This window comes from Numida meleagris, chromosome 8 (assembly GCF_002078875.1).
Source record: "Numida meleagris isolate 19003 breed g44 Domestic line chromosome 8, NumMel1.0, whole genome shotgun sequence".
In the NCBI taxonomy this organism is placed as follows: Eukaryota; Metazoa; Chordata; class Aves; order Galliformes; family Numididae; genus Numida; species Numida meleagris.
The window spans coordinates 5,239,213-5,262,481 of record NC_034416.1 but is presented as its reverse complement, the minus strand read 5'-3'; the positions used below and the strand labels follow the sequence as shown (position 1 = coordinate 5,262,481).

General features: G+C 55.4%; 3 protein-coding genes across 3 annotated transcripts in view; 2 read left to right on the top strand and 1 right to left on the bottom strand.

Moving 5' to 3' along the window:
• Nucleotides 1,523-12,606, top strand: TNMD (tenomodulin). Its single transcript, XM_021405913.1, has 7 exons — nt 1,523-2,739; nt 2,845-2,979; nt 5,615-5,755; nt 6,667-6,768; nt 8,611-8,764; nt 9,852-10,024; nt 10,120-12,606. Exons 1-7 carry the CDS (start codon nt 2,233-2,235, stop codon nt 10,327-10,329), a joined length of 1,422 nt encoding a protein of 473 aa, XP_021261588.1. The 5' UTR covers nt 1,523-2,232; the 3' UTR covers nt 10,330-12,606.
• On the bottom strand, nt 12,753-18,590 carry TSPAN6 (tetraspanin 6). Its single transcript, XM_021405912.1, has 8 exons — nt 18,426-18,590; nt 18,131-18,319; nt 17,974-18,048; nt 17,266-17,364; nt 16,630-16,785; nt 15,858-15,941; nt 13,899-13,999; nt 12,753-13,532 (listed from the first exon to the last, which is right to left on the bottom strand). The coding sequence occupies exons 1-7, from the start codon at nt 18,510-18,512 to the stop codon at nt 13,931-13,933; spliced, it is 759 nt and encodes a 252-aa protein (XP_021261587.1). The 5' UTR covers nt 18,513-18,590; the 3' UTR covers nt 12,753-13,532; nt 13,899-13,930.
• Nucleotides 18,697-23,269, top strand: part of SRPX2 (sushi repeat containing protein, X-linked 2) — a 6,613-nt gene continuing 2,040 nt past the window's right edge. The window contains exons 1-8 of the mRNA XM_021405914.1: nt 18,697-19,500; nt 19,582-19,819; nt 21,539-21,625; nt 21,708-21,899; nt 22,024-22,200; nt 22,595-22,721; nt 22,833-22,954; nt 23,061-23,240. Of these exons, the coding sequence (XP_021261589.1) occupies nt 19,750-19,819; nt 21,539-21,625; nt 21,708-21,899; nt 22,024-22,200; nt 22,595-22,721; nt 22,833-22,954; nt 23,061-23,240 (955 nt within the window). The 5' untranslated portion in view covers nt 18,697-19,500; nt 19,582-19,749. The remainder of the gene's footprint in view (nt 19,501-19,581; nt 19,820-21,538; nt 21,626-21,707; nt 21,900-22,023; nt 22,201-22,594; nt 22,722-22,832; nt 22,955-23,060; nt 23,241-23,269) is intronic.

Below are 23,269 nucleotides of genomic sequence, written 5' to 3'. Positions count from 1 at the left end.
GGTTGATAAGAGGAGATACGCGGCCTCTCATCTGGCTAAAGTTGCAGAGAATAGGATCGTTTGAAGCAGAAGGGGCTCGGAGCAATCAGCCCCATGGCTAACGAGCTATGTTAGCAGCAGAGGAGAGCCAACACTACCCAGTGCAAGAGGCGCAGCCCTGTGGGGAGATCCTCGGCAGCCCCCAGCTGGTGGTGGCTGTGGGGCACGGGGGTTCCCGAGGCTGCTGTCCCATGTTGAGTTCCACGAGCATCCCTGTCCCGTGGGGAACGCTGTGATTTACGTACTGCCTGTGGAATTGCCCAATTAATTCACTATCCACATTAATATTATGGCTCATTTTTAACTTTACTGTCTCCATCGTTCCAGTTTAGTGCTGCTCCGAGATGCTGCCACTGACCTTAATGGGTTTTTCATTAGAACAAAGAGCACCCCATTAATCACAGTTCGTTTTCGAATGGAGGCTGCTGGCCCAGCTGCTCTGCTCCGGGGAGCTGCTCTCAGCGGTTCGGGGCCGCTTTCATTCCTGCTTCTCACACTCCTGTGCTGGCTGGGAGGAATTTTGTGGTATGGCATTTCCAGACACAGGGATTTGATGCAGCACTCGAGCTGCACAGCGGTGTGAGAGATTGTTTGCTGGGCAAACGGAAGCAAGAAGTGCAGAAAGTAGAGGAGGCAATGAGCCTCTTATTGTCCTGTACAGAAATCAAATGCCTTTTAATCATTCCAAACGTTCTTCTGGGTATCAATTAGTCACACATTAATATCAGCATTGCTTCTCTTCCTCAGTTCGTATCAGATTAAACTCTCCCCCGTCATACAGACTGGCGCTCATTAGCTTCGAAGAAAATTAGCGGTTGTTCCCTCTTCATTGGCGCCAATGGGAGATTTACATCCGAGCTGCTCTCTTACAGAAAACCTCATTGTCATCTTCCAGCAATTATTTTTTCCCCAAAAAGTTGTTTTGCTGCCACCGAACCCGGAATGTGGGGCTGGGCAGCACTACAGCTCCCTATGGAGAGCGGAGGTGCATGGGAGCCTCATCCCGCCGCCTGCTCCTCATGTGTGATGATATTTATTGAGTTTTATTAACTTCCAGCCCTGGGAGGTTCTCACCTCTTCAAGCTAATTCAGCCGCCCGACTCCTGCCGGAGTTGCGGTGATTGTCATTAAAAAACTTGACATTTACCTTACAACAGTAATAAAATAATAATGCCTAATTTGGTTTATGAGTGGTATTTGCAGTGTTTCCTGCGCCTGGAGTGGGGGATGTTGTGAAGATGGCTGCGATGTGGATCAATTATGTCTGGTTAACGGCGCTGCTGTAATTCTTTCCTGTAATCATAACCGCCTTTCGGTAGAGCAGCTCCAAAGTTTTTCTCTGAAGCAGTAATTTTGACAGGGAAGGAAAAAAAAAAAAAAAAAGATGTCTGCAGTCGAAAACAGTTTCTTCAGTTTTCAGAACAAAAGCTTCAGAGGCAAAACTTCCCGGTGAAAAGCAGCGTGTGGAAGCAGAGCTGCGGTGGCTGCACATATTTGCTGCTCTCAGGTTTCCAAAATATTTCAGATGTTTTCAAAGGCTGACGGCAATTGCTGTCCATTAAGAAATGATTTTTCTCCCTCGAATAACCTGCTGTCTCCTACTTGTCAGTATCGGCCTCTCGTATTTAGACACCAGCACGCAGGGCTGGCAGCAGCTGAAGGGCCAGCGCCGGTCCTGGCATCGCCAGCGCTGCCATTTCTTCCTCTGCTTCTCACCAGAGCAAAAGCGGACGTGGGTTTTTGACGTGGGCTTTCTTCCTTTCAGTGCAGTTTTAATTAGTGCATCCCGCACTCGGGGTTTTTATTAGCGCAAACAGCTTGGGAAAAGTGAGCGCGCCAGCTCCTCTGCACCAGGGAGCCGCTGTCCTGCTCAGAGCAGAGACTTCGCACCGCGCTCCTGAAAGCCCTCCTCAAAACGGGTTCATTTCCATGAAGAGATGGGATGATTTCCACAAATGGAAATTGTTTTTACGTACAAAAAAAACCATTTAGTCAGGAAATTCCTGGCTGGGCTTACTGCGGGGCGATGCAGGAGCCGCACAAAGCGAGTGCGGGGTGCCAGGGCCCTCCGCGGGGAGAGCTCAGATTCCTGCGGTGCTGGCAGGATGTGCACACATCTGCAGGCACACACACATTTGTGCACACGCATGCAAATGCATACATGTGGATGTGTGCGCAGACACTTGCACACGCATGGACGCGTGCCCATGGGCACACCTGCACCACTGCCGTGCCCACACACCATACCCACGTCCCACAGCCCCAGGAGCCTGGGGAGCCCTGGCACAGCCTGGGCACATCCTGGGTTGGTGCAGGGGGAAAAGCAGAGGGCAGGAGCAGTCCTTGAAGGAAAAGCCCCGTAGCCCCAGCTGGGATCTCATAGGGGCCCAATGGGCACCGTGCAGTGGAGCTGAGCACGGGCTCATCTCCAAACGCACGGGAATCACCCACAGCCTGCGAGCTGCCCACGTCCCCTCTCGCCCACCCGTGTTCCTGTCCCAGCCCCGGGGCAGGCGGGCTGCGGGGGAACGCTGGCTGCAGCCGTCATTGGAGCCGCAGGAAGCCAGCCTTCCTGCATGTGCAGCCCAGAGGCTGCGTAACTCCACCTCGAGCGCTCGTCCTCGCGCGCAGGGAGCAGCCGGCACCGAGATCATGGGAGGGACGTCGCGGCACGGCCCCGAGGACTGCCGCTTTCTGGACGTGAGTTCGCGTAGTGCTTTGTGGTGTGCGTCCGCTGGGCTCCTGTCCTCGTCCCTCCGGGAGCGATGGCAGAACTCTGGATATTGTCCTTTTGTGCTTACATAGGCAGAAGCATCCAAGACCCGAACGAAGACCTGCACCAGGTACAAGGTCTGCGGGCTGCTCTTCAGCGTGCTGCTCATTGCTCTCATCCTCATACTTTTTGGTGTCAAACACCTGTGGAACCCAGCGCCCAGACAAGTAAGTGCAGCGCTCGGGGCAGCGTTTCAGAGCGCTGTGCTCCCCTACCTCCTTGCTTAAATTCAACTGCACCCTGAAATCCAGGCAAGTTTTCAAAATGTATTTGTTTACACCACAAGGATTTGTGGGGACTTTTACAAAGCCTTGTATTATTCATAACTAGTTTTTACTTTGCACGGGCTGGCTTTTTCCTCTGTCACCACATTCCTCTCCTAACTGACAATTAAAGGGTAAGGAGCTGCACCACAAAGAGTTAAAGTTACTCTCTTTCACGGGCAGCAAATTTTATGACAAGTAAGAAAATATTTTCCATTTCATTTCAATTATCTTGCCAGAAACCGGTGGAAAAGTCATTATGCCACCGCATAAAGAGGAGAGAAAGCCAGGACGCAGTGGTGATTGATTGTCATGGATTGTATTTCTTACTTTAATGTGTCTGCAATGTGAGGGGATGGTGAGACGGATTAGCTTTTGGAGAGGGAGCTCCTGCTAACTGGATTGAGCTCCTCCGTTCCCCGCTCCCTCTATGCGCGGTGCTCAGCTGGGAGGCCCTGCGTGCACCGTACTGGGCTTTGAATCCCTACTCCTGACAGCCCCAAAATTCCCGTGCACATCTCCTTTCCTACAGTGAGCTCCCCTCGCTCCTCACCAACCCACGGACCCTCAGGCGCCAGAAGCTTTGTCTTCTTATCAGCACACAGAAATAAATACCGCAAATAGAAGCAATAAAAGCCATATGTGCGGCCGGGCTCTTGCCAAGACGTTTATAAAGTCTCCACTGTTCCTCGAGAAGCACGGTGTGAGCCAGCGGGGTGGTGCTGACCCCGGGACGGGCTCTGTCTCTGTTCCGACATCAAGGGAATGGCAAGAGGTCAGGCACAGGAAAATCCCAGCACTGGCTAAAGGCAGCGTGGCTAAAACCAGTGGAGATGGGGCTGCTGGTAGCAAGTGACCAAGGGGAGAAACCACCCAGAGCTCACACATGGGCATTCACCCTTTTGAAGTCATTTCAAGTTATCTATGTCAATGCAAATGATTTTAAAATGACCAAGAAAAGTGACATCGGTGCTTCACCTTCGCTATCTTGGCAAGGAAGGAGACATCGGGGGAAGTCCAGCTCTGGGCTCTCGCAGCCGCACCAGCAGTGTGGGAGGAGCTGGAGGATGTCAGCACTGAAAGCCCTTCTGCACCAGCCCTGGTGCCCGCAGCATGGCAGCATCGCCCCAGCACTGCTGGCAGAGGCAGGAGCCACCAGCGAGGGGCTCACCACGGACACGCATGGGGACGTATTTCAAGGGCTGGCAAGCAAGAATCATTTTTAGCCCTATAAAACATCTCTCTGAGCAGCACAGGGCAAGCCAAGCCCAAATGGGTTATTTGGCCACAGCGCTGGCATGAATAAGTCTTTGTAAATGGAGAGGAACTTGAGAGTAAGGTACCACTGAGGCTCGTACCCTCCTATAGCTGATTTATGGCCCCATGCGCACGCTGTCAGTCAGAGCAGGCAGCCTTCCAGCCACCTTAGGCTCTGCACTACTTTTTCCATATCATAAAGTCTATTGACATATATATATATCTTTATAAAAGCCTCCTGCTGACTAACAGGAGATGCCGGCGACTGCCAAGGAGCACATCATTCTTCACATTTTTACCGGGGGCAAAGGTACCTGGTAGTTACTGCACTGCTCAGCCAGCTCCTGCACCACAGCGTCCTCCTGAAGTTGCAAAATGGGGGATGCTGACCCGGAAAATCCTGAGAAGGGTTTTGCACAAGCCCTTTGCTTCCGCACGTTGCTGTTTGATTGGGGAAAAGAGACTCTGCTCAGCTCTCGCTGTGCCAGCAGGATCACTTCTGCGCTTCAAACAGCATCTGCCACTACTCATCCTTTAAGGGCCTGGCGTCCGCAGAGCCGGGAGGGCTGCCAGGCTCGCTGCGCGGGGAGGAGAGGGCTGCTCCCCCGGCTCCCTGCAGGGATGAGCACACCGGGGAGCAGGCTGCAACACCCCGCAGCTCCTCGGCAGCTCCTCAGCAGCCCTCAAGGAGGGCTTTGATCTGCAGGCGATCCCCAACCTCCTCGAGGCAGGAGGAAGCACTTCTCAGGGAAAGCAGAAGGCACAGAGATGGAGCCAGCGAGCTGGGGACAGGGGATGGCAAAGTCCCTTGATCAGGGCTTCAGTCCAGCCTGGAACATAAATATACAATATTAGGAAAAAATTCTTCTCAGAAGGAGTGGTGAGGCACTGGCACAGGCTGCCCAGGGAGATAGCAGAGTCACCATCCCTGGAGGTGTTCCAGAACCACGGAGATGTGGCACTGAGGGACATGGTTTAGTGGGCATGGTGGTGATGGATTGATGGTTGGACTAGATTATCTTAGTGGTGTCTTCTAACCCTAATGACTCCATGATTCTATCATAAATGGGTGTGGGATGAGCATCTTCTAACCCCAAGTTCACCTGCTCCTATTCAGGTTCCCCATTATTCCATAGCCTAGCACAGGCCTGGGTGTTTGAGCTGCAGCCACATGCCTGGTTCCATCCTGCCCCTCCTCCCTGGGAGCTGCCTCTCCTTGCAGGGGTGCAAGAAAGACTAGAAAGGCAGAGGGGCTCAACCAGTGTGGTTTTGTCCCTTTCAGGTCTACGACATGGAGCACACTTTCTTCAGCCATGGTGAGAAGAAGAAAATTGTGATGGAGATCGACCCGCTGACCAGGACAGAGACCTTCAGGAGTGGGAACGGCAGTGAGGAGATCCTGGAGATCCACGACTTCAAGAACGTGAGTGAACAGGGTTTGTGGTGGAAGCTCTGCCCAGACCCCATCCCCTCACTGGGAGCCGTAAGGATGCTCTGTGGGACTGCCCTGGCACCTCAATGGGATGGGACCCAGTGGGGGCTATGCTGGTGCTTAAAATGCAACATGTGCTTCCCAGTCCAGCTGCAATACGAACAACATGATCCCTTAGGATGCTGTGGTGTTGCTGGAGCAAGCTCCAGGATGGTTTTGTTCTGCATCAGAGAGAGCAATCCCCATGTGCAGACCACCTGGGCATACTCTCAAAGGAGAGGAGATGTGTGCCTACGTAAGCTTTAATAGTGGCAAGGTTCAGTTCCAACAAAATACATTTTAAAAGTGAGACCTAGTTATTGGATTTATCCGTGCAAAGGAATGCAATCATCATAAATCTACCCAAACCCAGTACATTTGTCTGTCTGGAGAGCATTAAAACCTTGTGACAATGTTGTAGGCTCTCTCTGAAACCTAATTAAAATTTGTAGGGAAATACCTTGTGCAGTGACATATGGCAAGATTTTCAGCTAATAGCCTAGCAGGAACTGAGGGCTGAATGTTCATATAACCATAACGGTCAAATACTCTTCTGCATATTTTTATTTATGGTAACTAGAGCTCGTGATAGTTATAAGGAGAAGGGGAGCAAAGTGGAATTTTATGACTACCTGCCTTAAAATATTTGTAAAAAGCCCAATTCTCCCGAACCATAAAATGCAACATCCCTTAGGAGATCCTGTTAGTACATCTTAGCACTGCAGCTGAGCAGAGTTTGCACAAAAACATCAACAGGAAAAATATGACTGAGCTCTGATCCAGCTGTACTCCCCGTAGGATGCTGTTATTTATCCTTCTGCTATGCCGTGACTGCTTTCCTGCTCTTTGTTTTGGTGCTGTAGGGAATAACCGGCATCTTCTTTGTGGGACTTCAAAAATGCTTCATCAAAACTCAGACCAAAGTCATACCCGAGACTACCGAGGCCAAGATCCCTGAGCTCGAGGTAGGTGGGCAAAGCAGCACCCGAATCCGCGGGGCACCCAGCGCTCCCACTGCAGCCCGGGCTGCGATAGAGAAATAACGAGTTGTGATCGCTTCATGAAATTATCTTATTGCAGAGGATTGCTTCCGAAAACAACAAGTCGAAAAAGACGGGATTAGGCAGCCGACAGACAAAAACCTCTCAGCACAATACTGAAGATCAAGAACAATAATCCTGTTGTAGTCAAAAGGTCGCAAGGCAGCTCAGGATTAGCAAACGCCAAAAAGTCAATCAAATTGCTTTCTCCGAGAACTGAGCCTCCTGTTCTCGAGCAGAATGAGGCAGAAGTAATGAATTTAAAAGAGCAGCCGCATTTACAAAATGCGATTTGGGAAAGCGCTCCGCCACTTGCATGCAGCCTGGCCAAGCGCTGCCACCAAGGCATCCTGCAAAAAGAAATGTTGTGCCAGGGTGGCCCCGGCCTCCACGGGCCTCCCTTTTGCAGATGTGCCTTTAAATATGGCCCACCACATCCTGCTGGAACAAGGTGCACGCTTGATGTGCAGCATGGAAATAGTGCTACCTCCATCTCTTAACCCTGCTCTAGCAGGGGATGTGCTGGCTCTGTGCTGCTGGTGGGGCGAGGGCAGCAGCCGTGCCCCATCCCCAAGCCTGCCCGCTTGCAGGATGAGGGTCAATTGAATCCCCCCTCCCGGAAGCCAACACACATTAAGTGCCAGCAGAACATGTGTTTGGAATAAAGCGCGGGCAGAAACATTTCCCTGAATCATGACCCAAATTCTGAGACACAGATTCTTTGATTATGCCATAAGAAGCTAATAGATCTTTGCTGCTACCACCATAAAATGGATATGACTTTTCAGTCTTTAGCAGAACATTGCCCCAGGTAGAGAGCTGAAATGTAAAACCCAGGGAGATAAATGTAGATTTAAGATCTACCATTTCTTCTGAGGAGCCTGGCTGCCTTTGGAGAAATTGGGAAACACACAGTCGGTACCTTCAGCAGCAATCTCTGCTCTCCTCCCTCCCCTGGCTCTCTGTAGTTTGGAGGGGGAAGCACAAAAGGAGGCAAAAAAAACACATGAACTGGGGAAAATCCCTCCTGGAGCCCCAGCACTGCTAGCTCCTTCAGGCCGCCCTCCCAATAGGACAGCTCTTAGCAAGATGCTGAAAACAACTCAAAATCAGTCAGGTGTTGCTGGCTCTTGACTAAGACTTCCTGAAGCCATATGGAAAAATTCTATAAAAGAAAAATGCAGCTCCAGACACCTTCTGGAGAGAAAAAGCCATTTGCCAGCTTGCTCTATGGGCCACCACCAGCACCATTCACCGCGCCGCCTTGGCAGACAGCTCAGCACAGACCCATCCAATAATCTTTATATATCTCCTCCCTAAGTGCCTGCCAAAACACACCATGGAATAATGCAATGGCAGGGACATGTGGTATAAATTACAGAATACAGCCGTGCAAAGAATTTCTGTGAGGAATAAATTAAAGTGTTCGATCACAAAATCAGGAGCAGAAGGAGAGAGAAATTAAGTAGCAAGAGCAAAGCAGAGAGGAGATGTTTTAATCTTTGCTTTTAAACGAGCTGGGGAGCTCCAGAAGGCTGTTCCAGATGGTGGGGACTGCAAAGAAGAAGGCTTCTGTGACATGGTGAGGGAGGGGAGAGCAGGGTGGTGCTGGCCAGGCGTGCACCTGCTGAGACCCCAGTCCAGGGTCTGAGACAGACAAATGTTGGTGCTTGCAGTGGAGACGTGCACTGGGGCAAGGAGGGGTGCTGAGCTGGCGAGAGGGTTAGGGCCTCACCATGCTGCTTTCAAATCTTGTTCTTCTTCCAGGGAGAAGAAATCACCACCACCTACTTAGAGCAGTCCATGGTCTGGGTGCCTGGGGAAAAACCCATTCAGAACAAGGAGTTCCTGAAGAGCTCCAAAATCTTTAACATCTGTAGAAACGTGACCATCTACTGGATCCACCCAACGCCCATAGCAGGTACAAGGAGCCACCTCCTCCCCCAGATACCTGCAGGGTGACTGCTGGGAGCAGCCCTGCTGCCTCCGCTGTCTCCTCTGCCACCACCTCACTCCTGCCGCCTCACTGTAAGTCTCAGACCTGAGCTCAATGCTTGCCACAACCAAGAGGGTGTATGGCCAACGTAATAGCGTGGGCCGACAGTTCTCTCTGCGAAGCGTTAGTCTCCACCGGCTCCCCACCGCTCTGCATTTTGTAAAGTGGCCTCCCCCCTCGTAACAAGGCAGAAAAGCCCTTTGTACCTGCGAGGAAGCCAGCGCTGCTGGAAACTGGGATGCCTAAATTCTCATCACCGCATGAACATCAGAGCAGGAGCAGCCATCCGCCTCTCAATCACACAACGGGGCTGCCACCTCCAGCTGCTTGCCACACGTTCCTCTCAGAGGTTGTGGCCTCTGAGATCTGCTGGTATAATTACCCACTCTCTCCAACCCATTTCTATCAGAATGAGCTTGTTTAAAACCTCAACCAAGAAACCTCCCTCCCTCAGCAGCCGTGGAGGCACAATGTCTTGTCTCATGTGGTACCAAGCAGCTCATGGCCACCAGCACCCCAACGCGGTGTGAGGCTGCTGTCCCCAGCTGCCGTCCCCTTCCTGTGTCCCCCATCTCCTCTGTCAGCCCCCATCTGTGACAAAACTTTGGCAAAGGAAATCAGGGTCATCATGGGTCTGGCCTAAACCACCAGCAGATGCTGTAGCAGGACCAGAAGTGCCCATAACAACACTCAGGTTGGATGTTAGGAGAAATTTCTTCTCATAAAGAGCAGTGAGGCACTGGCACAGGCTGCCCAGGGAGTGGTGGGGTCACCATCATTGGAGGCGTTCCAGAACTGTGGGGATGAGGCACTGAGGGACGTGGTGATGAGCACGGTGGCGGTGGGTTGGTGGTTGGACTGGATGATCTAAGAGGTCTTTCCCAACTGTAATGATTCTATCATTCTAAACAACCAACAGATGCTGTAGCAGCAACATCATCCCATCATACCCAGATGATGTTGCCTCACAGGGGCCAAGCTGGGGCTCTATAAATATGGGTTCTTCCCACAGCTCCGGAACTGGCCGGTCTGGAAGGAACAGAAGAAGAAGACCCCGAGCTGCTGACGGATGAACAGAGCTGGCCAGATGGAGGCAATGAGCACGGGATGGAGAAAGCTGCGCTGCCAGGACCCAAGCGCCGGGCACGGCAGCTGACAGAAGAGGACCTGCCTGTCAACGACTATGTGAGTGTGGGGAAGCGTGCGCTGGGGACCCTGCCTGTGCCACTGGGGTGCCCAGCAGCACCCAGGCTGCGCTGACAATGGACTCTCTCCCACAGACGGAGAACGGGCTGGAGTTCCACCCGCTGTGGGACGAGCGGGGCTACTGCTGCGCCCAGTGCCGCCGTGCCAACCGCTACTGCCGGCGGGTCTGCGAGCCACTGCTGGGCTACTACCCCTACCCCTACTGCTACCAGGGCGGCAGGGTGATCTGCCGTGTCATCATGCCCTGCAACTGGTGGATCGCACGCATGCTGGGCCGGGTTTAGCCCCATGCTCACCCACTGAGCCCCCAGGTAGAGGCCTGCAGGCTGTGGGACCCCGAGTGTGGCTCCACGGGCTGGGCCAGGCTGGTGTCATCGCCCCACTGAGTGGCGAGAGGTAAGCAATAAATGTCCTATATGAGCGATTGCAAAGAAAATGGAAAGTCGTTTCATCTCAGCCTGTGATGCTTAATGGGTCTGAGGAGTGATCTAATTGCTCGGCTGTCTCCTCCTGAGCAGCCATAACTCAGGTGCAGGGAGTCGCCTTGCTGGGAACGTGCTGGGGTCCTCAGTGTGCTCCTGGCACAACCAGCACTTGTTAGCACACATCACCCCTCAGCTTTGCTGCCCTTGGGGATGTGCAGGAGTCACGGGTGACAGCTCCAAGTGCCACTAGCACCTTGCAGGGTGATGGGGCTCCCTGCACACAGAGCCCACGCAGGAGTCAGCAGGGAAACAAGCAACCGAAGTTGAGGTGCAAATGGCCCCGAGAGCCCTCAGCTGTTCCCCAGCCAAGAAACAGGCAAAGCCTGCAATGCAGGAGACAAAAAAATAGTCTTCAAACTGCTACCACACTGAGGAGGACACTCAGCCTTCACAGCCAAAATCACAGATTTTCTCTCTTTTGATTTTACCCACAAAAACAGCTGTTCCAGCAAAGGAGGATGCACATCAGCAAGCAGCAGGTGCTGAGCACTCATCACAGGCGCTGCTGCAGCCCCTCAGGCTCCACGTCCCCATGTGCAGTGTGTCCTCAGCACCGTGTCCCTGCAGGCATCCTGTCCCAATCCCTGTGTTCAGCTCCCAGCAGGGCCTGGCCAGCAGCCCACCGCTTAGCCAGCCCCAGGCAAACACTCAGCTCAGGAGTGAACGTTTCCTTCCCTCCCTGCATCAGCAAAGCGGCGATTAGGCTTAGACAAATAACAGGAAAACATCCTCAGGTCCTTTGGCAGCTCAGCTCCCCAAAGCCCCTCTCCTTTTCAGCCAAAATGTGCCTGAAGATTTAAATCACCCTCAAAGCACAGAGCTGATCCATGGGCTGGCCCCATGCATTCCCCACAGCATTCCAGGGGCTCACGGCCCCCGCTGTTTGAGCCACATCCTGAGCTTCAGCTCTCCTGGGAGCCGACAGCAGCCAAGCAGCTGACGCCCCACAGGCGTCACTGGCCAAAGCCCTCCCCATGTCACCCAGGGAACATGCACTGCTCATCGGAAACGTGTCCCCAGTGCAGGGCAGGACACCGAGCTCCCTGCGGGATTGCTGATTGTAGAAGTGCGTGGCACAGAGACGTGCTGAGCTGCTCAGCCGTGCGTGCAGAGGGTGCGGCAGGGCTCCCTGCACTGCCATCCTGGGGGACAGCAGGCAGCCCTGGGGACAGCCAGACATTTCTGACGAGTCCCCCCCAAGCAGGGATGTCTCTATCAGAGGCATTTCCACAGCCACCTGCGCTAGCAGAGTGGTGCCTTGCATGCATGCCCAGGCAGGTAAAGAGCCAGCAGGGTAAAGGCAGCTCTGCCCAGCCTAGCACCAAAGCCAGCCAAAAGGGGATCAATCCATGTTTGCCTGCCTTTGCATGGCTTTACCAAGAAGGCGTATGCAAACACAGCCCTGCTTCTCATGTGCTGTTGCTCCGTCTCCATCCATCAGTTGCATTCTCTCCGCAGCTGCTCCCATGCTCTGACGCACTCTGCCTCGCCTTCAAACCCGTGAGGCTCTCAACAGCCAGCCAGGGGCTGACACCAGCTTGATTTATTCATCGAGGTCAAATGAGACACAAGCACTTCAGGCTGTTTCCCTCCAGCTTCCTCCGTCAGCGGTGAAGCCGCCCCACACCTGCCCCATCCCTGGCCCACAGGGTGCTGGGGCAGCATGATGGCAAAGGGCTGCATGATGGCAAAGGGCTGCCACTCACACCCATGGCTTCACTCCACCACCCCACAGCCCTCACAGGTTTGGTGACTGTAACCTGAAAGCGTTCCCACTTCCAAGGGCAGCTTTCCTGTACCACCTTAACCCACCACACTCAGAGCAGCAGTGCCTAGCACTGAGAGAGCACAAGGAAGAGCAGCCCTGAGCGCACACAAAGCTGCAGCACACTGCGCTCTGAGCACAGGACAGCGCAGGATGGACACACTTTGCATCAGGGCTGAACTCCGGCCTCTGCATTCCTCCAGCAGCTCCTGGGCTGAGATGCTTCAGGCCTTTTGTTTCAGCACAGTTGCACAACGGTTTTTATGAAGAATATTCAATTACAAAAGTTATTTGTAAGCACAAGGGCACCAGCAAGTATTTGAGAAACATGAGCTGCAGAGGCCCAGCAGTCACCAGCTGGCCTGAGGTCAGCACATTACCTTGCAGCTGGGTTGCTGCTGCTGTTCACAGAGACTTGAGAAGAATTTCCACGGGATTAACAGAAAAGCCAGGTCAGTTTCACAGAGTAAAATATCTTAATATTTATTGTGTCTCAGGACAAAAGAGTTCTACTCAATACACAAAACGAGTTAAAGCAGCATGTAATACTGACGATCAAGTCACAGCTGACTCGGTGCAAGGACACCTACACCAAGGTAAAGGCACCAGGACCTATATCACCAAACCCCGCTACAGCTTACAAAGGATCGCTACAGCCTGTACTTAAAAAAGTACAACTATAAAAAAGTATATAAAATCCAGCATGAGGATGAGAGCTTGGCAACTAGCCGAGACCTTGCTGAGCAAAGAGCTTCAGCAAGCAGGCACTGCTTGAACGGGACAACAGCCCCATCTGAAGAGGAAACGTGGCCAGCGATTGAGTCTGAACAGAGAGGGGAGGCAAAAGGGCTGAGAACAGAGGTCGGAGATGAGAGAAAGCGCTGCTTTCCCGAGGGAGGCACTTAGTGAGAACAGCTCCTGCCCAGGAGCAGGGCAGCCAGCAAGGGCTGCAATGAATGGTGGCAGCGGCTGCTCCGGCACAGCCGAGAGAAGAGCCCGGCACCCGCAGGAGCACAGCTACTGCAACCACCTCAGCTACACTAATTATCCCACTCAGTGGTACAGTAGAGTAGTGTTAGGACAAGTCCCCGAGCGCAGCAGAACAGCTGTTGCACTCGTTTCGATGAGCTATCTGAGGAGAGGATCAGTCAATTCAAAGCAAGACTTCATGAAGCAGCATCCGGAGGAAAACTGGAGGTGGTGTGGTCTTCCCCCACACAGCGAGCAGGAGGAATGCCTGCCATTCAGGAGACAGCATTAACAAACACAACATTTAGAGGCCCAGAGCTATACACCATGGAGGAGGATGCAGCAGACAGGGCTTAGCAGGTGCCCTCCTGCACGGCTCAGCAGCACGTTGCAGGAGGCAGCGGTGGCAGCCAAGGACAGCCCGGGGGTGGAGGCCCAAGGTTAATGGGACAGCATCAGGCAGCACTAGCAGGACCACGGGGGACCTGCCTGCTCTATTCTTGATCAAGATGAAATAATTTCCCCTCGCTTCCACCCCCTCCATCACCACGGGAGTATGCACATCACCCACACAGTGGTTTAGGAGATGTGCGCAGCCCTGAAAGCCACGGCTTATGTCAGCAGACAGACGTACCTTAGTCAAAGCCACAGTGCACTGGGAGCTGGTTACACCATCTCATACTGATTGTTTGTGATATACTGGGACAGACAGCAGGCGAGGATGATGCCAACCAACTGAAGAAAAGAGGAGAGACACAGTAGAGGTGGCCCAAAACAGGACACGGTGTTTTAGTGGGAGAGCCTGACCAATTGCTCCATAACATCAGGCACCCACACCTCAGTTTTATAACATGCAAAGACAGTGGGATTTATGAACCACAGCACAGGCTGCTTCACCCCACCTCAGAGTAAGGGGGAGAGACTGAACAAGAGGGCCCTGGTAGGTATCCAGCATGCAAGTTCCTTGCAAGTGATGCTCCACATTCCGTTCTCTTACATCTTGCTTTATGAAGCATCTATTGTTGTACAATAACTTCAGAAATTACACAGATTTCAGGAGCATCGCAGCCAATTGCACAACCACCAGAGAACAACCACCTCTCCCAGCTGCAAGGGCAGCGGGGAATCAAGATTGCTGTTTCACATCAGCAACACATGCAGAACACGCTGCTGTTATCAGAATGTGGCCTTCCAGCCCCACACAGACACGTAGAGCTGGATCCTGCAGGAGTTTGACCTACACAAGCCAAGTTAGAGGCACATTTACATGACTGGTCCCTGCTGGCTGCACAACACAGCAAAGACTTGCTGAATGAGTGATAAAAACCAGGAAATGGCTCCAATTCCCCAGCCCAGCATTAGCCAAGCTAATTGCACGGCCGGAGCTGGGGGAAGCAGGCAGCTCACCGACTGCGTGTCAGTCACGTCTCAGCCGCCCCATGCAGAGCACTGCTCAGCTCACGTCAGTGTGGGAGGAGAGCGGAGATCAGCCCCAGCTCCTGGCCTCTCAGCCGCGGCTGAAGGCTCCTCGTAGCACAGAGTGCAGCCATAGCCCTGCTGGCTCCAGCCTCTCCCATGCTTTTTGGATTTCGTTACAGGACAGGCAGGGTGACACGCTTATATCTTGGTGAGGTTGCACACCTTCCTCTCCCCACACTGGTGCTGTTATCTCCTGGTCCTGTGCCTCCAAGGTCTCACCGTGGCTTCTGGACCGCATAAAGAGCAAACTCACTTCCCTCCCAACTGAAAGGCTGACAAGCTTGCTCGGCACCCAGAGCTGAGCAAGTTTTCCAAACCCAGACAAATAAAGGCCAGCTATGCATCCTGCAGCCCCTGCTACAACACATCAGATCTGGATTTCCCAAGCGCTCAGCCCCAGTGCACACAGCTCCTCAGGAAACCCAGACCATGGCATTCACCATGCACAAAGCCCAATTTAGCTAGGAGCTCAGGGGCAGAGGCCTCTCGTTTCCTGCTGGGATATAGCCTGTCAGATTACAGGACACTAAGCACATTGTTGCATGAAGCCCGTGCAGGAAGTGTCCTACAGGATAAAGTAAACTGGAGGCTGAGGAGCCGGAGGGGGAGGAAGCAATTGCAGGTTGTGGTGGTGTGCAGGGCATGAGGTCCTCTCATCAGAGCCACAAGCACAGGGGATGCTACACAGGTGCTCCAAGGACCCAGCCACACCAGAGTGAGCCCAAAACTCCTCCCTGATAAAAGGGAAGATGAGGTAGGAAAAGGAAGGGCATTGACTGGACCCTTGCCAACAGCAAACACGGGGAGTTTACCCAGAGCAATACAGGCTCTGTTCAGCTGCTTTGTTTTTTCTCAAAGTCAGTTATAGAAAGGAGCTCTTCCCAAATAACCTGGGCTCAGAGAGACAGAGCTAGTGCTGCAGCCTTGGGTTTAAGAGACTAGAGGTTGCACAGTGGTGAGGTTAAACACAGATTAGCTGCAGAGGAGCTGTTCCTCCCTGGCTGAAAAAGGCTGTGCCTTCTGTATGCAAACTCTGCACAGAAATTGAATGCCTCTGGAGAGACCCTGGCTTCACCCTGCACTGCTCCCATTCCCAGCAGCAAGTGAGATTTACCTGGAAGCACGCAATGCCAAAGGAGATGCCAGCCACAACGCTCATTTTTGACTCCATCGTTGATGTTACCAGGACAAAACAACCCTGCAGGAGAGGAAAAGTGAGCGTGTGGGTCCAGGACTTTCTGTTCCCCCCAGCACAAACCTGCCTCTCCCTGGAACTCTGGTGTAGCAGAAAGAGTGGCCTGGCTCTCTGCAGGACTGTCACCCTCCTGCTTGGCCTTGGCCAAACCACACAGCACCAGTGCTGCACCAATCAGCAGCCATCCCAGTGTTATCAAACGCAGCACCGCCCTTGGCTTTCTCTTAACGTGAGCACTGGGTTAAACAAAGTGACTCATCTGATGAGCATCCTCTGTGTAACCCCCGCACACATCACCAGCGATCCCTGCACCATGAAGTCACCTGTGCTCACCACACAAGCAGGACTTTGCACAGCAGCCGACAGACGTCAGCACTACGGAACTAACTTGACCAGGAAATTGCCTCCTTATTCTCTTGTTCTCAGAAATGCACAGGCCCAGGTGCAGACACTGGGGTCAGGCTGGTCCCTGACCTTCAGGGAAGGAGTAGGAGGGACTGCAGGTGGGAGGAGAGGCTCCTTCCTGCCTGTCCTTCCCCTACACCCATCCCAGAGGGATCCCTGAGCCACAAGGTGCGTGCATTTAGGAAGAAGTTCTCCTTTCAAGTGAAGACCAAACCTTTCCCTATCCAACCAGCTCTTCCTTCCCCACCTCCAGAACTTGCAGGGAATTTTTATGAGCTTAACTTACATCCACAAACACTTTCTGCTCGGCTTTGCTTGGGTCTCTCAGATCCTCCACCATGCAGTCATCCTGGCTCTTGCAGCAGCTCTGAGGGATCCCCTTCTGGGTGAAGTATTCAGTCTTCTCCCAGTCTGAGTAGTTCTGCACACCACAGCACTTCAGCTGGAGGGAGAAGCAAGGATGGTCACGCCAGAATCCCAGTGCCCCAGCCCTACAGGCATTCCTGCAGCAGCTCCTGGGCCCTCACCACTCCATATCCCAGCATCTATCTAGGAAGCTCCCTGACTCCTACCCAGCACCTCTTCCCTGAAATGGCTTTCATCCCCAACCTAGCAGCCTTGTGATCCTCACCAGGATGCCCTAAATGCAGCAACAGAGGCTGCCTGTGCTCCACACAACTCCGGAGACCCTCCTCATCAGCCCTAACATGGACCAGATGCTTTCCATGTGTGGCTGCTTGTCCTTCCTGCAAGGCAGCAGCAGGAGGGCTCCAAGCACTCCTCCCACCATCCAGTTGTGCAAGAGGACATAGAACGCTGCGAGCGCCGGAGAGGAACACCCAGCCAGGAACACCCAGGGACTGGGCAGATGCACCTGGATGCCCCTACCCTCCATGATCCACAAGGCAGAGGGGGCACTTACCGTTTTCTGGATGGTGTCGACCGCCTCGCTGTGGTGATCCGCCGTCCCATTGTAGTTCTTCAAGGCCAGTTTGAGGTTGCTCTCAAAGTTTGTCTTTATCTGCAAGTGAGACGTCTCGGCAGCCGTGTGAGGAGGACATTGTGGTGCTGTCCCCATGCACGCTTTGGGACCTCAGCCCCACATTAGTCACCTCTTGGTGATGGCAGGAATGACTGTGGTCATGGCCTGCAGGCATTCCCCGCTGACCCAAGCAATTACACACTCTATTACAAGGCAGGTGGTGTCTCTGCGGTGCCCGGAGCACGCGTGCAATAACACAGCCCTACGCCGTGCCAGCTCCCCCAATTAGCAGGTTGCTCCACAGCAGAGAAACCCTCACAGGAGCCTTACTTACAGAAAATAGAAAGGAAAGAATATTTATATGTTGGTTTCCGAAGATATATCAAAGGCAGACAGGGAAGCCCAGGGTCATGCCAATTGGTCAGAGGGGCAGCTCCCTGCACACACAACTCTTGTTGCCTTCAGCAAACTGAACCTTTATGGGTCCTCACCAGGACCTGGCCGCTTCTCTGGCCCCCTCCAACCCCCATAACGCTGCCCCATCAGCACTTCTGGCCCTCCAGGTGGGCGAGACCAGCCGACAGGGATTCGACCCACAGCCACGGGGCCGAGCCCCCACTGCTGCACGTTAGGAAGGGGCACACTCACCTCGTGCCTGAAAACAAACCCGACGACGGCAGCCACCAGCACGATGAGGAAGATGAGGGACAGCAGCATGGCGTACTACGGGCAGGAGGGAAGGGCGGGATGGGTCGGGTGCCCCAACGGGAACCGCTCCCCTCCTGCCCCCCGGGGTGGCACCTACCAGCTTCAGCATCCACGTGCTGCCGCGGCAGGTGGCGAAGCAGCCGAAGGTGCCCAGCAGCACCACGACGACGCCGGCACCCACCAGGACGAAGGGCACGTTGGTGGCTTTCTCATCCAGCAGCGAAAAGTAGACGGCCAGGCTCACGCTGCCCCACACGCCCACGGCCAGCAGCACGATGCCCGACACCTGCGGGCAGAGGGAAAGCCGCCGAGTCGCGATAGGGCAGCGTGGCCGCGATATGCCCTCGGGGCTCGGGCAGGGCAAGGAGTGGCGGGCTCGGCCCGGCGCTCACCCAGAAGACGAAGGTGTAGGTGAGGAGCACGCTCTTCAAGCAGGTGATCACCGGCTTCGTCTGCAGCCGCCGCGACGGAGACGCCATGGCCGGGCCGAGCTGCGTCCTGACGAGCTCCGGCGAGCCGAGCCGAGCCGAGCTGAGCTGAGCACCGCCCCGTCGGGGAGGCCCCAGCCCGCCCCGCGCCGCCGGGTATTGCCGAAGACTCCCGAAGCATACCGAGCGTTCACGGAAACAGCCGAGCGCTCCCGAAGGCTCTCCGGCGGCAGCGCCTCGCGTCCGCGCTGTGCGTGCCCCTGCTTCACGTCCTCGCCCCCCGCTCCACCCCACGCGTGGGCCGTACGGGGCCGGCCCTGAGCTCCAGCGCCCTGTGGGGCACCCAGCGGGCAGGAGCAGCCCCGCTGGGTGAACGCCCACGGCGGGCGCCTTCCTCACACCCTGCCGGGCTGTATAGGGTGGGCTTTGCCCCGTCCCCTCACGCTGCTCCCAGTGCGCAGGCAGCGCACGTGCCCACAGGGGGAGCTTCTGAGAGATCGGCTCTCGCCGGCTCGGCACAGCTGTGTTATTAATTAGCACGCTTACCATCCTGGCCGTTACATAATTAGCACATTCAGGCGGCCCAGTGCCCTGTGCCAGCTCCTCTACCTGCCTGCCAGGCCCGGCCCTCTGTGCCCTGCACCAGAGCAGAGCCCCCGCTGGGCCCCATCCTCGCCCTGCAGTGCCAGGCAGCAGACCCCAGCCTGTGCCATTCATTCCCTCTGCCTCACAGAGGCTGAGCCACAGCTGGAAAATAGACCCCAGCTGGAACCGATTGCCTTGGGTCTGGTTTCAAACCCCACAGCGTGCAGCGAGGTTTCCTCATTTCTCATCTCAGCCTGGCTAGCCCTGCCCCGTTGGAAAAAAGGGCCATGATCACTGCGGTTTGTCCTTGGAGCTCCCGTTCCAGGAGTCTGGAGCTGGTGGTGGGAGCTCCTCCGCTCTTCCTTGCTTGAAGAGAGATTCTTGGCTCTGTCACTCGTAAGGAAACATCTGACAAGCTTTTAGAGCCTTGAGAAAGCAGAAGGCACTCTGAAAAGTAAGGAATCCTTAGGATTTATTATTTTTTACAATCTCATCGTTTGGGGCCTGACTCATGCCTTTTGAATGTTTGGGACAGGCAGCAGAGGGGAGAAGTCGGATTACTCAGCAGCGGCAGCGCAGCCAAGCAGGAGCGCGAGCAGGAGAGCAGCGACGGAGGGAGCTGAGCACTGCTCCCAGCCCGGCTCCATCCCGCAGGGGCTCCGGCAGTCCCCTGCACAGCACAGTGGGGCTGTCCAGCCCTGGCATGGCGCAGGAGGCAGCCCCCGTCCTGCTGGTGTTCCTCACCAGGCTGGTGTCGGCCACGTGGCATGAAGGTGAGCGCTGCGGTGGCACCTGCATGTGGGGCAATGGGTGTCGGGGCAGGGAGGGGAGGAGGTGATTGGTGGGAGTGAGGAGAAGTCCCTGCGTGGTAGGGCTGGGAGTGCATTGCTGCACCATGGGTTTTGGGGAGGGGGACACTGCCATGGGGCTGAGAAGCACCCAGAGATGAGCAAACAGCTGACCTCGTTGTCACAACCTCCCTTACGGGAACAGAACTTTTCTCCTGACTCCCTGCTCCCGCTGGAGCCGTCAGCCAGCAGATGTTGACCTGGATGGAGCCCTCTGACCCCAGCCAGGTCACATCCCTTCCCCACAGCACACTCGCACCCTGCCCCAGCTGGTCAGGGCTCCAGCTGTGGCTCAACCTCAGGGAAAAGCCCTTGTGCTGCTCTTTGCGGGGGAATTCTCCCTTCTCTGTTCCTTCTCACTCCCTTTGCTGTGCTGCCAGGTGCTGCTGTCTCCAGTGATGCTCCTGCCCACCTGAGATGGTCAGGGCAGCGCCTGCAGTGCGAAGGGAACATCTGCAAATAAATGGCATGTCTGTGAGGGAGCAGCACTGCCTTGCACTGCCTTATCCCTCTGGCGAGGCAGCTGCTCGCTGTGGGGAGCCCTACTGAACCGCAGTGTGCCAACCCCATGCTCAGCAACCCTGGGTCTGCCGTACTGCACTGGCGCCAGCCGGCGTGGGAAGGGCACCAGGATAAAAGACTTTGTGGGAACAAGTGGGTGACTTAATGAGCTTGTGGGAAGCGATGGGGAGCCGCGCTGTAGTAAAGTTCTTGCTGGAAAGATGTGTAATAAAGTTTCCTCCACGTGACATAGGAGCTTCTGGTTGGATTGGCTTCAGCTTACACCCCCCCCCCCCTTCCCAAAAGCAGGGGTGGGGGGAAGGGGCAATGGGTGCTACCAGGGGCTGTCCCTTTGGACAGATCAAAAAGGGCTGGAGCACTGTGAAGTGGGCTCCCACAGCCATGGGAGCAGTGAGGAGGGGGAAGTGAGGAGGGGGCAGCGCTGAGGAGGCCATAGGAAAAGGGGCGGAAACGTGAGCTCAGTGCTGGGGAATGCCGCGGCCAGACGGCATGCTGCGGGGCCCAGGGGGCTGCAGGGCTCAGCGCCAGCTCTCCTTGCATGCAGGCCTTCTTACCCAGCCCCCATGCCTCCCCTCCTGCTCCTCTGGTTGCTTCAACACATGGGTGTCAGAGTCGGTGTGTTCGGCAGGGCAGAAGCCTGGTGCGAGGCCCTCAGCGAGCTGTCCCTGTCTGCTGGGCCAGGGGCCGCTCTCTGCAGCAGGGATGGCATTGGCCCAGCAGCACCAGCCAAGCTCCTCCAGCAACTATATCCTTCAGTCCAGCATAGTGCCATGCCTTGCTGTGCTGGAACAGGCAGGAGGGAGGTTTCCTTCCTTTCCTCCTGACCACCAAAAGGCCAGGGGTCTCAGCTAGGCCAGCACCCACTTCCTGAAGTAACCGCCCCTGCCCTTGGGGCTGTTTAGTCTGCGGCTGGTGCCAGCCTGCGGGCTCACTGTCTGCCCTGCTTAACCCTTCTGCACCAAGCCCAAAAGTGCTGGGACAGCAGGGCAAAGGCTGCCCAGAAGTGGGATCTCTCTCTAGGGAATTTTGGGACCAGATTGTGCTGCTGCATGAGGCAGCGTTGTCACCTAGGTGCTGCCATGAAATGTCACACAATGCCCTCATCTCGCTCCTGCTCCGCAGGGTCTGGCTACTACACCGCCGAGAGCCACACTAATGAAGTGTATGTGGAAGAAGCACCCCCTGAGCCTGCCCTGGATTACCGCCGAGGTAACAGCACCCCAAGCCTGTCCCGAAGGAAACCAAGGTCTGGCCAAGCTGAGCGTACCCCTTACCTCTCTTCTCTCTGCAGTGCCCCAGTGGTGTGCCACGCTGAACATTTACCGTGGAGAGGCGACCTGCTACTCACCCCGGGGGGGCAACTACCGCAGCAGCCTGGGGACACGTTGTGAGCTGAGCTGTGCCCGTGGCTACCGGCTGGTGGGCCGCAGCGCTGTACAGTGCTTGCCCAGCCGCCACTGGTCTGGCATGGCATACTGCCGACGTGAGTGCATCCCACTCACCGGGTGTGTTGGCCTCCCCCTGGGCACTGGCAGCCCTGGGGCTGCTGGCACAGCCAGGCAGCCAGCCCAGCCACTTCCCTCCCCTCTTTGTTCTCTCTGGCCTAGAGATCCGATGCCACGTGCTGCCAGCGGTGCTGCGGGGCTCGTATGTGTGCTCAGCCGGGGTGCAGATGGATTCCCGCTGTGACTACACCTGCCTGCCTGGCTACCAGCTGGAGGGCGACCGAAGCCGCACGTGCATGGAGGATGGGCGCTGGAGCGGGAGCGAGCCAATCTGTGTAGGTAAATTCTCACCCTGCTGTCCTCCCAGGCTGTTTGTGAGCCCTACTGCTGGAATGCGCACCCTCCGTCCTCTCTGTGCCTGCAGATACCACCCCCAGTGCCTGACCAAGTGCTGGCGCCTTGCACCTCTGTGCTCAAGAGTCCTAGGTCCTGCTGCTCCCTGAGGTGCTGTTAGCCACAAAGCTCAGGCTGACATAGGGTGCAGCACTCCAGGAGCGAGGCTGAGCCTGGTCACTCAATGCTAACATTCATCAGGCTTTGCTTGATCCACTGCCAGGCTGTGCTCAGTAGCTGTGGGGTCACGGGGCACCTGTGGTCCTCCTCTGCCCACTGTCCTACTCTCGTAGCACAGCCCCAGCTGTTCCCCAAGTTTATTCCTCCTTCCTGTGGGCAGATGTTGAGCCTCCCAAGATCCGCTGCCCCGAGTCCCGTGAGCGGATAGCAGAGCCAGGCAAGCTGACTGCTACAGTGTATTGGGACCCACCTCGTGTGAAGGACTCTGCCGATGGCGTCATCAAGAGGTGAGCACAGAGGCAGTGCTGACATCACCAGCCAAGGCTGGGGGCTGCACTGGGTGCCATCTGAATGCCTCTCCTGGGGATCTAACTGAGAAACCCATCTGTTGGGTACAGAGTGACGCTGCGGGGTCCAGAGCCTGGGTCTGAGTTCCCTGAAGGAGAGCATGTGATTCGCTACACTGCCTATGACCAGGCATACAACCGAGCCAGCTGCAAGTTCAGGATCCGTGTCCAAGGTGAAGTGGGCTCCCTTGGCCTGCAGGCTCCCTGCTCTGTCCACCAAGGGCTGGGCCTGTGCCCTTCTACCCCCAGCTTGCTCTCACCTGGCCTCCTCCTTCACAGTGAGACGCTGTCCTGTCCTGAAGCCTCCGCAGCACGGCTACCTCTCTTGCACCTCTGATGGCAACAACTATGGTGCCACATGCGAGTATCTGTGCGATGGGGGCTACGAGCGCCAGGGTACCTCCCTGCGGGTCTGCCAGTCCACCCAGCAATGGACAGGCTCCCACCCCCTCTGTGCACGTAAGCAGTGCAGGGCAAGGGCCGGGGGG